Source organism: Alosa alosa, chromosome 24 (assembly GCF_017589495.1).
Source record: "Alosa alosa isolate M-15738 ecotype Scorff River chromosome 24, AALO_Geno_1.1, whole genome shotgun sequence".
NCBI classification, from domain to species: Eukaryota; Metazoa; Chordata; class Actinopteri; order Clupeiformes; family Clupeidae; genus Alosa; species Alosa alosa.
In genome coordinates, this window is record NC_063212.1 from 22,272,552 (window position 1) to 22,287,551 (window position 15,000).

Here is a 15,000-nt window from a genome sequence, read left to right on the forward strand (position 1 = left end):
CTGTTTCTTGACTGATTAATACAAGACAGCTACAGGCCATCAAGTGAGTCTCGGTGCGGTACATAGGCACAGCACATTGCCAATTACATCAATATGATGGAGCTCTCGAACGTGACAAGTGGCGTTTTTCCCATTTACCCGCATGCCGCCCTGCAATAATTTCTCTGGGAATATTCGGGCAGCATTTCAGTCGAGCAATTCGTATTATAAATGTGGTTAAATTGGTGCAAACAAAGCTCAAAATGTACGCCGATCGGAATGTGCCAAAAAGCTGTCTGCGCTGCACCCAACAGTTATGGTTTTGAAAACTGTCTGGCTTACAAATTAACCCTGACGTTTCTGGCCAATCGATTGTTACGGGACAAAAGCGTACTGTGCTATTATGGGATGTTCACGAGTCACGACTAAGCGGTATATTTCCTCATGGGGAACATCTGATATGACATTGCTGAAAGCAAATGAAATAAATAAATAAATAAATAAATAAATAAATGTAAATAAAAGCCTGTAAGGTTGGCTTACCATTGGGCCAATGTCACCAGGGTTACCAGGATCGCCCTGAAATGAAAGCATATTATACATTATCTCTCATATAAACAAAGGCAAAACACCAGCAGAACATCCGCTTCACCAGGAATACATCATCTTCCTCAACATCAGTGCAGAACACCAGAAGCAGACTCTAGCTAACGCCAGAAACGACATAACGATGTAATTTTTTTTTGTTAATTTCCTAAAACCATCGTTTGTTGGCCCACACACTGTCCTGTTGCGGCTCCAGACTGCTTTGAGAGACTACAATTTTTTTTTTTTAAATAATGGTTTTTAAATATTGAACTTTTCAGCTTGCATTTCCAATTCAAACGTCTTCCTCTAAGTAAGACCGGCCCTTTGATCCCCTTAGAGAAAGCCAGTACATTGTTTTTGGTTCATGACTCAATTCTAGTGACAGCGTTTGTCCATTTCTTGACATCCCTATGGGTGAGTCATGCACAGAGTCGACTTCACTCTGCCAGTGGGTCGTCGAGATCACACTAATCTAATGGAAAAATGGAACGAACGAGCGGGTGAGCTTCCCTCGCTTCTCTCATTCTCTCTCTCTCTCTCTCTCTCTCTCTCTCTCTTAAGCGCCTGGAACAGGCAGAGAATAATAATTATCTAAGTTTGGAGCGAGGCAGATAAACAACACTTAATATATTTACACCAGTGCTCTGAGTCGTGCCAGGTGCTCTGGAGATCAACTCTGGAGCCCCTCTGGGGACGTAACTGCTCTGTACTGTCTTTAATCGACAGGCTTGCTGCTTTTCAGTGTTTGTTTTTTCCCTCTTTCTCGGTCGAGAGGTACATAAATTAGCACGCCCTTCCACTGACATCTCTGCACAGATGGAAGGAGTAACGTTTTGGTGGAGATCGAGGCGTGTAAATATAAAAATTGTCGAATTTGGACAGATTCTTGGACGTGGTAGTAGCAAGCTCATGTTTCTCTACTTATCCTCTTTTTGTGTTGTTTTCTCCTCGAGATATGAAGAGAACATATGGACTCGGAGATGGAGGTTTGCTTAGCGTTTTTTTTTTTGCATGTGATGTTTATGCTTGGCACGGGGGGTTTCCCTTGTATGAGGGCAACCCTGTAGCCTGTGACCTACAGTATGCATGGTGTTGAGTGCCATGCCAAGGTCATTAGTTCAAACCTCACAATGCACGTATGTTTAATGCTGAAATAAAAAACGTATGGCCTCAGGGCGTCTTAAAGCTCTTCTGCACAGAGGGAAATGCTGCTTTGTTTAGGGGGGGATGGTGCTGACAACACACATGCGCTTGCACACACACACACACACACACACACACACACACACATACACACACACACGCACACACGCACGCGCACGCACACACACACATACACACACACACGCACGCACGCGCGCACACACACACACACACACACACACACACACACACACACACACACACACACACACACACACACACACACACACACACACACACACACCACACCCTCCTCCTCAGTCCCCTCAGCGACGTCAGCCATTTTCTCCTCCTTTAGCGCTGTCCAGCTTCCCTGAAAACTAACACCTGTGGACTGTTTGAAAAGTCAGCCGTGCGCTCTTTAAAGACTCTTTGTTCCACGTCTCACTGTGTGGTTTTGTTTATAGAAAGACTCTTGTGAGCCATTCCCCATTGATACCTCGTCGAAGAGATTTAAACCTTGTTGATTGACCAGGCCTGTGTACTGTCAACTGTGCGTCTGGATCTGTGTTCCACTGCGAAGACTTCCCATGAACTTTTGGATTACTTCTCATCTGACCAGTTTTCTGGCCCTTGCATTATTCCACTGAGTTGTACCTTTGGCACATCTGCTGTGGTAAGCGCGCCGCACGCTGTATCTTAGTCATCACGAAGGTCACAGGTTAAAGCTGCAGTTGGCAAGATTTTTTTAATCATATTCACTGAAACCGACACTATGCTCCGACAGAACAACATAAATCAGCCGTTTTAAAAAAAAAAAAAACACACTTCTACCTCCATCTAGAGCCTGTTATTTGTTTTTTGCAAAAATCCACAGCTCCCGGTTCTTCTGGTCCAATCAGAGCAGGGCTGTGTGAGATCCGACTGTCAATCACAGTCTGGTGCAGTCTGGTGTGCACAAACTCGATGAAAGGGTGCTCGGTGGTAGTGGGGAAGGGGCATGAGAGTTGTAAACATTCAACATTTTGGCTAAGTCCCCTCAATCTGTCAGACTTGCCAACTGCAGCTTTAATATCCACAGAAGGATACACATGCACGTGCAGTGTGGAAGCTCGTACCGCTAGTCCAGGGACTCCTCGTGGGCCGTCTTTGCCCGTGTCTCCTGGTGGGCCTCGGGGGCCAGGTGGTCCGGGAGGCCCTGGTGGTCCTGGAGGTCCGGCCGACCCCTGGTCGCCCTGTGGTGCGGGAGAAATAACAAAAACGAGTAGTGTTGATGCAGGATGCAATGACCACCCTACGCCAACTTAACAGTCACACGCAGGGGGTCCAGAAGGTCACAGAAGCATAGCAGATACAACAGTACAACCGACCCAGAGATACTACAACTACCACTACTACTACTACTACTACTACTACTACTACTACTGCTACAACTACTACTACCACTACTACTACTACTACTACCAATACTACTACTGCTACTACTGCTACAACTACTACTGCTACAACTACTACTACACTGATGCTACTGCTGCTACTGATGCTACTACTGCTGATGCTACCACTACTGCTACTAGCGAGGACTGTATTAGTGAGAGGAGAATGATGGATGTACGGACTGGAAGGAGTTTGTGTTAGCGACTCCAGGGAGAGGGCGTTCTGTTTTCCCCATGTAAGCTAAGACAACAGCAGCACAGAGGTTAGGCCCTGTGCTGCACTGACATAACAAGCCTCCTCTGTCTGTCTGATTGCAGTGATTTATGCCCAGGCTGCACAGAGGAATCCCAAATGGGGACTTCTCCCTCTAATTGCCCATAATTGCTCCCAGCCAATGGAGATATGAAGACATCCATCTTATTGATCAACTCCGGGACTTTATAGCTGTCGTCACACAACAAAATGACCTGTCCTGTTGCATTAGCTGATCCATCTGTATGGTTTATGTGCTTGGTGGCATAAATAGGAAATCTGTTCTCAGTCATTAAAAGTTCACTGCCAGTCTTTCATAACCACTGGCGGCTGGCACTAAAAGGGCTGTGCTTGTCATCTCTAGTGTGAAATACTGTACTTTTTAAGGTCATATTTCTTTCAGTTATAGTGTAGTTTATCTTTATATTATCATACTTTTACAACCTATCAAACCAATGTGCTTCTTAACACTCAGAAAATCAATCAATTAAACAAATAATCAGTAGACAGTAACCTAATAGTGCTAATTTCTAACTTAGGTATGGAGCGGAGAGGATAAAGCTCTGGGGCAAAGCCTTGAGGGATAGAGGAAGACCAACCAAGAAGAGAGGGAATAAGAGAAGAGAGGAGAGGAGAGGAAGATAAGAATGAGTCAGGCACTACCTTAATGAGTCGGCGCTTAATGAGCTGCTGGTCAGCTGAAAGAAAGCCATGATTGATCTTAGGGAAGACCATCTGAGCAGGAGAGGGTAGGTGCAGAAGGTCAAGTCAAGGTCGCGCAGGTCAGAGGTCAGAGGTCAGAGAGGTCGGAGGAGGAGAATGAGCCGAATGAAGTCCCGGAAGAAGAGGAGGTGGAGCAGGAGGTTTTTTGTTTGTTTGTTTGTTTGTTTGTGTGTTTGTTGTCAGGAGATGACGGCGGGTGGAGAAAAGGAGGGAAACAGAGAACAGGGCAAAAACAAAAACAGAAAATAACATTAGACACGTCTGAGCCGGGAGGTCCCAGCCAGCGCCTTCACGGGCGGGCAGAGGCTCGCACTTTTCCACAACCGTCGCCCAGTCCGGCCTTCCTCCCACCCAGGGCCCGGAAAAAGGCCGCTTGGACCTCGCACGGAGCCACAAGCCACAAGCCCCAATCCCCACCAGGGGTGGAGCGAGATGGGAAGGATGTGGCGGAGGGCGGAGGGCGGAGGGGGGTGGCTGGACACCACACCGAGTTTGTCCGCGGGATGAGGGAGGGTGGGAAAGAGGGAACTCCTGCCCAGTGAAGGCGCTGTCATCACAACGGCGCCTTGTGCCAGGTCACACCCCGGGAGCCGCGTACTGTACACACACACACACACACACACACACACATACTGGGGACCCAACGCTGTGCCCGTGGGTCAGGCTGGAGTTTAACGGGGCCCTAGTGGACGATACTTAGACAGGGCTGGATAAGCAATTCGCCTTGCATTAATGGAGGCATATTTCTGTGCTAAATGGCTGCCTTTATAGGGTGATTTCAGATATTTTCCATAAATTGTGCCATTGTAAATGTATTTCTTGAATGAGGAGCGGGACCACAGTTGTCGGGGAGTGAGAGTTTTTTTTCTCTTCTGTTTGAATATTCAACAGGCCGATGAAAATGGCTGATTGGACATAGAGGTTTGCGGTAAACCATGGGCATGTGCTCTAAAAACATTTTGCCACTTTAGTTTTATCATTTCAAGAGCATTTTGTTGCCCGACTACCACACACACACACACACACACACACACACACACACACACACACACACTCACACACATCACACACTCTTAGGCAGCGCGAATGGAAAGCAGCCAGACCATGTCTTGGTTAGAAAATGTAAATTCTGTTTCTAATCAACTAGCCATTACTGCAAAATAAAAAATGCTACCTTCACAGTAGGGATTAGTGCTTTCATTGGACCCTGGCACCTCCAATGGAAAGGAAACCCCCAGATTTGTTGGAGAGTCTAGGGGTGCCTTGGGGCTCGGTTGACGAATGATTTTTGGGGAGATTAATTGGAGTCTCTTGCGCCTGGTCTAACTCTGTCGGCAGCTTGGCCTCCTGTCTGTCTGTCTGTGTGTGTGTTTGACGAGGGCCCCCGGTGTCCGAGTGTCGTCACTCGGTGTGTGTGTGTGGCACCGGCTGTGGGGTGTGAAGTGGCATCCGCACCACTCCGACAAACCTTGACAGTGAGGATCTGATTGCTGTGCAAAGCAGCCAAGGTAGGAAGGCCAGGCAGTCCCTGAAGATAGACACACAACACAAGATGGCAGAGCAGCACCACACCAGCATAACACACACACACACACGCACACACACCACATACACACACACACACACACCACACACACACCACAAACAATTACAGTCATGCTCTCTCTCACACACACACACACACACACACACAAAACAGCCATCAGTAAAACAAGAGCGTTAGCAAACACATTCACCAGCTGAAGAGTCAAGCAAGCTATTTGCTTCAGCCTTTCAGCGATGATTACAGTAAAACAACGGCCCAGGAGAGCAGCACACTGGGAGACTGACCCGGCCCAGAGGCGGCCCTGATGTGGGCCGGAGCTGGCCCTGTGTTGCTACTCTCCAGTAAGTAAAGAAGCCTCAAAGTGCAACAAAACTTTTCACTGTGCTTAATTCAGAGGCTTTTTCAAACGTATTCCCCATTTGTTTGTATAAAATCAAGTCCAAATTTGCATTAAAACATACAGTAGTAGTTGTTAAATTCTTCAGATTCGGGGCCCTGGCTGGACTTCTATGAGTGATTAGGTTTTAAACTATACCAAGGCTTTCATGTTGCTCTTCGCTGTTGTGCCAAACATCTTTGTCAATTGCGGAAGATAAATGATTCCTAAAGTGAAACAAGCGTTGATTTTCTCAAAATTCTCTTTCAACACTCCTGATTCCAGTTTCCAAGTAAGCGAATAGCTTTTTAATCATGCTGTCTGATTTGCTTTTCCAAGATTTAAGGGTTTCCAGTGATATAATTATATGCCTCTGTGCTTCAATGCATGGTGTCACAGACTGTGAAAAGTTCTGCCTACCGCAAGAGCAGTAAGAGACAGGAGATCGTCCATAACTGCAGGTCTGTGATTGACACTTGCACTCTGAGATTGCAACAGCAATTAGTTACTTAAAGGCATCAGAATTCTAATCACCATTCATTTGGTGTCAAAATTATAAGGTGTCATTTTGTACTGGATTACCTGCCAGAACAACAACCTGCAAACGTTTATTTTTCTCTCTTTTTTTCTCCAACTAGATTAATGGGGGTGTACGTTGTTGAGTGCTTCAGTGAGTTAAGATGCAGCTGAGTCGTGTAGTGAGCCAAACCAATTAATCTTTGAGTGCAAACGTTGGAGGAAACGTCAGAAAGTTCCATCTCTATAAAGGGAGAAGTAATGAGCGGGAAGTCATTTAAATTCCTCGGCCCATTAGGAGAGGTGGACTCGGGAGGGATCGGTTCTGTCTTCGACATCTACGCTCGGCAGGAAAAAGATGCTACGCTTAGACGCTCCTACCGTTCCTTCTGGAAGCCAGGATGGGGCTAACGTTTCCCACCGACTTTACCCACTCGGAACCGCAAGTGGCTTTTGGGTCAGAATGCGAGCAGGCGCTTGAGGACCGAGAAAGTCGACATAACAAAAGAGTCACGCACTAAACCCTTTGCGCTATGCGAAAGCGCCGGCAGAAAGAATCCAAAAAAGCCTGGCAGAGTGGTTCTGGAGTTCCGTGCTGTTAGCTTTACGACGGTCTTGATCAATTTACTAGGAGACAGTGAGAGCTGGTGCTTTAACAGGATGCCTGTGGTGGATTTATGATGCCTGTGGCAACTATCTCCCACGGGCTTGGCCACAGTTTTTGCCTCCACAAGCTCATAGTCTTGTGTCGAAAAAAAATACACTTCTGTCCATTTCACTGTGAAAAGTTCATCTGACACAGGGGGTTCTGCTAGAAATCATTCCTCAAGCTTTCCTCTCTCTCTCTCATTTGCTCTCTCTCTCTCTTTCTCTCTTTCTTTCTGTCTTTCTCTGTCTCTTTCTGACTGTTTCTCTGATTCTTGCCGGGAGATGAGGAAGACTTGTGGCGGTTTCCAGACACTCGGGAAAGGTGTGGCCTCGGGCTTCCATGACGGTCAGCATGACGGGTAGGACAGGACAGCTCTGACACAGCGGTCGACTGAGAATCCCAACCATTCAGAAAATCACTGCGTTCCTCTGCTGCCTCGGGACCCAAGTGTGTTTGCGTCTCGGCTAGCGTTACCATGCCAATTGGCCCTGTGACCATAGGATTGCAGTTGGACTTCCCACCAAATGGACGTTGTGGTGGGAATCAAAACCAGACATGGCATTGAGGTCACCAATCAAATCCAGCACCCAATCCCCCCCTACCCCCCCACACCACCACTGCCCCCCCACACCACCCCCACTGTCCTCTCTCCAAGCAGAGATGGAATGCAATAGTGAAGTGGTTATGCCCTCTCATTCACATAGTGGTCTTCCGATATGGGGACCAGACTGAATTAATGCTTCGCTCCGCTAGTCACGCAAAGCACGGTCACTGCTTGAACCGATATGCCCTCTCGCATCCGGCCCTAGTCCATCTGACGTGACTGCAGCCTCGAGTGGGAGACGATGTGGTTTCATGTAAAGATACTTTATATATCGCATGCTGCATCTAATTCTGTCATTGCGGGGACTCTATAGAAAATCACTGTAAGTCTATACGTCGTGTGCCTGAGTAAGTATGCTGTATCGGACGGCACATTTTTGGAATTAAAGTCCTGAAAGAAAGAGGCCAGACCATCTGTTCTGCTGAACTCCCTTAAATGTGCCTGCTGCTATCAAACTTTATCTTTGCCTTGTTTGCTATCTCAGGCTAACTTCTAAAGCTGATATACTCTACTCTATAATTGTTACATCTCAATTAGACCATGACCACTTCATTTTATACTTTTTATACAGTGTATGGACTAAAAAGTAGACCTACTCATGTGTCGTGTTTGGAAACATATACTATAAGCATCTCATTCATAATTGAATTGTTTTGCCCTACATGCCTGCCATTCCAAACGTTTAAAAGTAGTCCAACATGGCCACCATGCATGCTGAAATATCTCAGGTATTTACTGTCTAGCCACCCACTCTCTCTTTAACAGTGTTTTCTCAGTGGAAGTAAGCCATCCATCTGACGTAAGCCGAGTGCTAAAATCTTAACGAGCATGTAATGATAGCCCTCCCAGTGGCTCTCCTAATGTCCGACTCCTGCCACTAATTTGGCTTTACGAAGGGACGCAGGTGGTAGTCGAGACGGACACTTGTGTTTGTGTAAGTGTGTGTGTGTGTGTGTGTGTGTGTGAGAGAGATACACTTGTGTTTGTGTAAGTGTGTGTGTGTGTGTGTGTGTGTGTGTGTGTGTGAGAGAGAGATACACTTGTGTTTGTGTAAGTGTGGCGACTGCTCTGTTGCTATTTGTTGCTGGGGGCCCTCCATGGCTGGCCCCATGACCTTAATCTGCTCTGTCTGCAGGTCTGACACTGACAAATGGCCCCCGTCTGTCAGTCAGTGGACAGGCGTCTGAGCGGACTTCCTGTGTCGGGCAGGGGACTCCCAGAGGAAGCCAAAGTGAGGACACGCATGATGGCGAGCTTTTGAAGTTGATAAAAGATGAGTCAATGAACTCTCAGTGTTAGATGCTCTAGACAGGATTACAGAGAGAAGCTGCCACTGTTACTGACTCTGGTCTTTGCCCCGTTTGTTGTTGTTGTTCCCCCAGAAGAACAACAAACCCAACAAACCCATACCCACACCTAGCTATTTCCCTTATATATAGTATTTTTTTAATTTGTGTGCTTATAATTAGGCTGACCGAGGATGCTGATCCTCACATTATATAATCTTTTCTCTCATATTTGTTGATTCATATACCGTTCTGATCTACAGTTTATGCAGCTGAAGCTGGAGATTTATTTTCCTTTTTTTCTAGTGACTTGTAAATAAGAAGCAGATGTATGATTGACTTTGTGTTGGAATTAACGTTTCAGTGTCTGAAATCACAGTGAACAGCTCGCAATGAAACAGCTGCTCCAACTCAAATGGGAAACAGTTAGATGAAGCGCTCTCCTCAAGAAAAGAGGGTAAAAAAAGAGTCCTCGGCACTGTGAGTTCTTTTTCACTAAACTCACTTTTATTTGTACAACAGCAGCAGAATGTCAAGGGCAAGCGCCTCCACTTCTCTAGTTTCCTGCGTCAGTCGTCGAGCAAATCTCCATAATGTTGTTCCACTGCATTTACCTGCTAAGTCAACGTGTCTACTCCGTATGTCATCTGGGTGGATAATTTGATTTGGTTCAACTTAGTCGCATAGCTCACCTCCCTGAGGTTCTCAAGCATACACCCCCATGCCCTAACATCCCCCCCCCCCACATTAGAGTTGACATGGAAGCTTACGATGGTAAAGTAATTACTCCAGTGAGCCTTCTTGCCTTTAAAGACCTTTAAATCTCTGTTTATTTGAAAGGAGATCTTTATGGCACTGGGGTTACCCGGGAGGGCTATTCTTTCGTCTACCCCCGCCCCCCTCATGTGCCGGACATCTGAATCAAACTGAGCTGCTTCACGGTGGATGAATGGAGCTCTCCGGTTTGAAATGTGGACAAATCACAGGCTAATCCCAGTCCACTCAAGCTGGATGGAGGACCGGTCTCCGAAGCTCAGGGGCTGCGGCTGAAATTATTTGTTCACGTTGAGCCTTTAGTCTCATGTTTCACCTATATGGTCTTGTGTGCCCTGTGTGACCTGTGTTGTGTCGACTACATGGTTCAGTCACACAGCAGCCTGGATTCGAACCGGCGATCTTACAGCACCTCGGATCGGGAGGCAGACATGCTAGCGAAGAGACTAAAGGCGATAGGTGTTAGCGTTTACGTTTGGGCACTATGTTATAGCTCCTTATGATAGATCACGACCGTGATACTCATGACCGGTAATAATTTTATGGCAGATCTGGCAGGTAAGCCAGGATCCAGTGGATCGATTCCAGAACCATGACAGAACAGAACCAGAACCATTCTAGCTTTCCATCTTGGAAAAGGAACATGCTCAGAGCGAGGAGCTCCTTCCTGTAGGAGATGACGGATCTGACACGTGTGGCAGGACATAGCCACAAATGGGCCAAAATCGCAAATCTAATGTGCAAATGGGAGCAAAGCAACCAAGTCTCAGGTACCACTGAGTAATAGACCGACACATTGAGGAGCTTGGCAGTGTGTGTGTGTGTGTGTGTGGGGGAGGACGTCTGTGTGGCCTGCCCTGTGGCTGCCCTGAATCAGAGATGATTAGGAGAAGACTGCTGCAGGGCCAGCACACACACACACGCACACACACACACCGTTCCAACCGACACGCACACTGCACAAACTAACTGACCCAACACACATAGCGCTCCAACCAACCGACCCAACACACATAGCGCTCCAACCGATTAACACACTCCCACTGCTCCAACTGTCGGGTCAGGCCCGCAGACCTCCCTGTGCTGTCTTTCCCAGTTAGCCTGTACGCGCGCACCTTGCGGGCCTCACGGGACAGAAGCAATTAAAGGCACTTTAGGCCACTCTGACCCGCAGCACGGCTGCCCACCGCCATGATGGATAGGCAGATAATGCGTCGAGCGACGGAGGAGAGGCGAAGACAGGGCCTTTCTAGGGGGAAACGACAGAGAGAGAGTGAATTTAAATGAGAGCAAGAGGTGAAGGAAGAGAGAGGGGGAAAGTGAAACACTTGGGGGGAGGAAAGAATCAGGGGGGAAAAAGGGAGAATGGAGAGAGAGAGAGAGAGACAAAGAGGGAGAGAAAGAGAGAGAGAGCAAGAGAGAGAGAGAGAGTGATGGGTCAGCTGATGCAGTGAAGTGAAAACAAACTCTGGTGTGGTCTGGATTCTCCTCCATCAGGAGAGAACCCCCACTTTCTGCTCCAGTGGAGGAATGATGAATCCGAATGAGACGGCGTTGCCAAGCGATATTTGAGCGAGATAAGAACGTGATTCATTTGATAATTTTCGGAACCCGCGGCGAAAGCCCGCAGCTCATTACGATCATTTAGAAGGTGCAAATCTATCAAGATGTCAGAGACGGCACACTGAAAGTGATTACCCTTCCACCGGCAGCCCCACACGAGTACTGACTCATGTGTCATTAGATTGGAGATCATGGCAGGGGCCCCGAACGCTCGCGGAAAATCAAACCCGTGTTAAATTTCAACAAAAGCCAGTAACATTTTTTCCTCTTCATATTTTGGTTCTGCCTCTTGCTTTTCCCCCCCTTGTTTCATCTGTGGCCGGTACAGAGCTCTCTGTTCAGGAAAAAAAAAAGAGGCCAGGCTGGAGAGCCACTGAAAGAAACCAGAGAGTGATTTTCCTATCAAAGGCTTCTCTCTCCTTCACTCCGTCTCTCTCTTTCTCTCTCTTTCTCTTTCTCTCGGCCTTAATGTCTTCTTCAGGTGCTTGATCTCCTGTCCTCCCCTGTCGGCCACGGTCGGTCAGTGCGTGTCAAGCACAGTGGAGTTGTGTTTGGAGCACAGTGCTGGCCTGAGCCTGCAGGATCTAACTCGTTTCAGGCATGCATGTATATACGCACGATTCATATATATATATATATATATATATAAATACAGATTCATACACAATGCAGTAAACAAAACACACACACACACACACACACACACACACACACACACACACCAGCAGCAGCAACACATAAGCATAGACATGCAAAGGCAGGCCACATACCCGTGGACCCTGGTCACCTTGATCCCCCTAGAAAGAGAGAAACAACAAACATGAGAGAAAGAGAGAGAGAGAGAGAGAGAGAGAGAGAGAGAGAAAGAGAAAGAAAGACAGAGGGAGGAAGGGACAGAGAGAGAGAGACAGTGCTGCAATAGAAGGAAGAGCAATCCATGTCGACATAATTCAGAACACATTGATGAGGGTGAAACTAATACTCACAGCCTCAAACATTCATTGTGGTCGAGAGCAAAATCACTTAAGATAACACAGACTGACATTGGTGGGGCTTTATTCTCGAGGTGTGTGTGTGTGTGTGTGTGTGTGTGTGTGTGTGTGTGTGTGTGTGTGTGTGTAAGGGAAGGCCTCTGGCAGTGTATCTAGTTGTAGATCTTCTACTGACTGAGATGTGACTCTGACTGTGTGTGTGTGTTGCCCATCTTCCCAGGGTGGTTTCCACTCAGCATGAGAGGCCTGTGGTCGAGGGCTACAACAAATATGGCGCAGCAGCAGCCTTCTCTGAATCAGAGAGGCGATGAAACATCGCGCGCATTGCGTTCCCTTAAAGCTCCATCGTGTCTTCATTTGGGTGGAAAACAAGCCCAAATCTATTCACCAAAGGGTCCCCGCCTGCCCGCCCTCCCCTGCACTCATTTACAGCTGGGGACCTTATTATGGGATAAGCGTAACAGGGCCAGGCTGAAGGCCTGTGCTGCTCTGGGTCTTGGTTGAAACTGATCTGAAACTCATGAAAGGGCTTGAGCCTGCGACCCTGAGTCTGTGAGCTAATCACAAGGTCATGGCTTATGGCTGCATTAGCAAAACCTCATTCGCCTCACTCGCCTGTGTCGTGTTACTAAGGCATACATAGGAGTGTGTAGGTGTGTGTGCGTGTGTGTGTGTGTGAGAGAGAGTAGAGAGTGCATCTGTGTGGGTACACAGGTGTGTATGTGTGTGTGTGTGTGTGCCTGTGCCTGTGTGTGTGTGTGTGTGTGTGTATGTGTGTGTGTGTGTGTGTGTGTGTGTGTGTGTGTGTGTGTGTGTGTGTGTGCGCCTGTGTGTATGTGTATGTATGTGTGTGTGTGTGTGTGTGTGTGTGTGTGTGTGTGTGTGTGCGCCTGTGTGTATGTGTATGTATGTGTGTGTGTGTGTGTGTGTGTGTGTGTGTGTGTGTGTGTGTGTGTGTGTGTGTGTATGTGACTCCTGGGACCAGTGGTATGGTTTCATCCTTTTTCCTCCATATGGTGTGTATTAGGGCACGTGATGGTGGCTGTCCAGTTGGCTACCTGACCAGCTGGCCAATCCACTCGTGCAGTCTCATAAAGAGACAGTGCGGTCGCCTCTCTGTGCCCGAGGACCGTTTCACCAGTGGCTACTCAGTCAAGCGGTTACGTAAGCACCACACTGGTGTTAAGACTGCTGCTAAGGCATGAGCCCTGAGTGCCCAGGCAGTTGGGAACGGAAAGCTGGAGACTCGCAGAAATGAGTTTCAAGTTTAGGTGGTTTTGTCGTTTTCTTTTCTTTTATTTTATATTTTATTTTCCTTCGCAATGGGAAACAGTGGGAGGATCCCACTGAGCGAAATGCATTCTTTATGGCATGAAATTGAATTAAGAACAAAGCGAAGGCACAAGTTCAATGTTTTCACCAAAACAAAACATTCAAGCCGTGCATGTCTTTGCGACGGCATAAACTAATCCTTTCCGCAGGCCTATGTTGCGAGGCACTCACTTCCAAGCCGAGAGTGTCTTGTCTTCTGCGTTATGGGAAGTGGCTAAAAAGATGCTTCTGCGGTCTTCTGAGCTCTCTCTTCTCTCTCTCACTCTCTCTCTCTCTTTGTCTTAGTCTCAGAAGACACAGTAATCACAGCGAAACCCCCAAACGTTAAAGAATCATCTAAATCACCGCTTAACCAGTCATGTTTGAAGCACGGATTCCTAAATCCTTTTTTAAAGGAATTTAGAGTGAGGCTCTCACAACAAGAACTCTTGCATTATGAAATGGAGAAAAAAAATCAAAAAACAATTGAACATTTTTGTTTTTACATCTGTCATTCATTACCTCCCATCCCTGAGTCAGCACCATTGAAAACATAAGTCATACTTACAGTGCTGGGATTTGGTTCGTAACGAAGGCTATAGCTTACCTTGTCACCTTTTGGACCAGGCGGGCCCTGTTAAAACACAGAGAGATGGAGAGAGAAGTAAAGGTTAAACACAAGGTCGCAATGATCTCCCTGGAGGAAAAGAAAAGTATCTGCACTCTGTCTCTATCTATGTCTATTTTGGTCCCAACATTGATTTCATTGTACAATTCAATCATTTGCAATGTAATTGTAGAATTAAATCAGCTTTGGGAGCAAAGAGGACAGTGTGCGGATAGTTTTATTTTCCTTTTGCATCTTTTATGATCCGACACCTGTGTGCAATGATCTTCCTCAAATAGCAGCTATGGGTTCACACTGAGTCAGACAGTCACTATCGTTTTTACAGACGCAGCTATCAAATCCACAATCTCCGTGTCTATTTTCAGACTAAATGAAATTTGTCAGCAACTCTAAGAATGTTTGCCCAAACACAGACGTCCTTCTCAAAACCCAACTGAGGGCTGCATTCCTGACCTGAATGGCTGTTTTTTTAGCAGACAGGATGCATCCACTCGACTAGATAACAAAGTTAGTGTCCCACTGATGCACTTCTGAGAGATGCTATCTGGTGCTTGCCATGATCATGTGCTTGGATCGGCGTCTCGCCCGATATCAGCCTCTGGAAACCAGTCGAATATAACGTCCTATTACTCT

At 47.0% G+C, this 15,000-nt stretch overlaps 1 protein-coding gene across 1 annotated transcript in view; it reads right to left on the reverse strand.

Moving 5' to 3' along the window:
• Positions 1-15,000, reverse strand: part of LOC125289315 (collagen alpha-1(XXV) chain) — a 257,176-nt gene that overhangs the window by 64,914 nt on the left and 177,262 nt on the right. The window contains exons 5-9 of the mRNA XM_048236068.1: positions 14,347-14,373; positions 12,207-12,233; positions 4,063-4,134; positions 2,829-2,945; positions 523-558 (exon numbers count right to left, since the gene is read on the reverse strand). Coding sequence (XP_048092025.1) covers positions 523-558; positions 2,829-2,945; positions 4,063-4,134; positions 12,207-12,233; positions 14,347-14,373 — 279 coding nt within the window. The remainder of the gene's footprint in view (positions 1-522; positions 559-2,828; positions 2,946-4,062; positions 4,135-12,206; positions 12,234-14,346; positions 14,374-15,000) is intronic.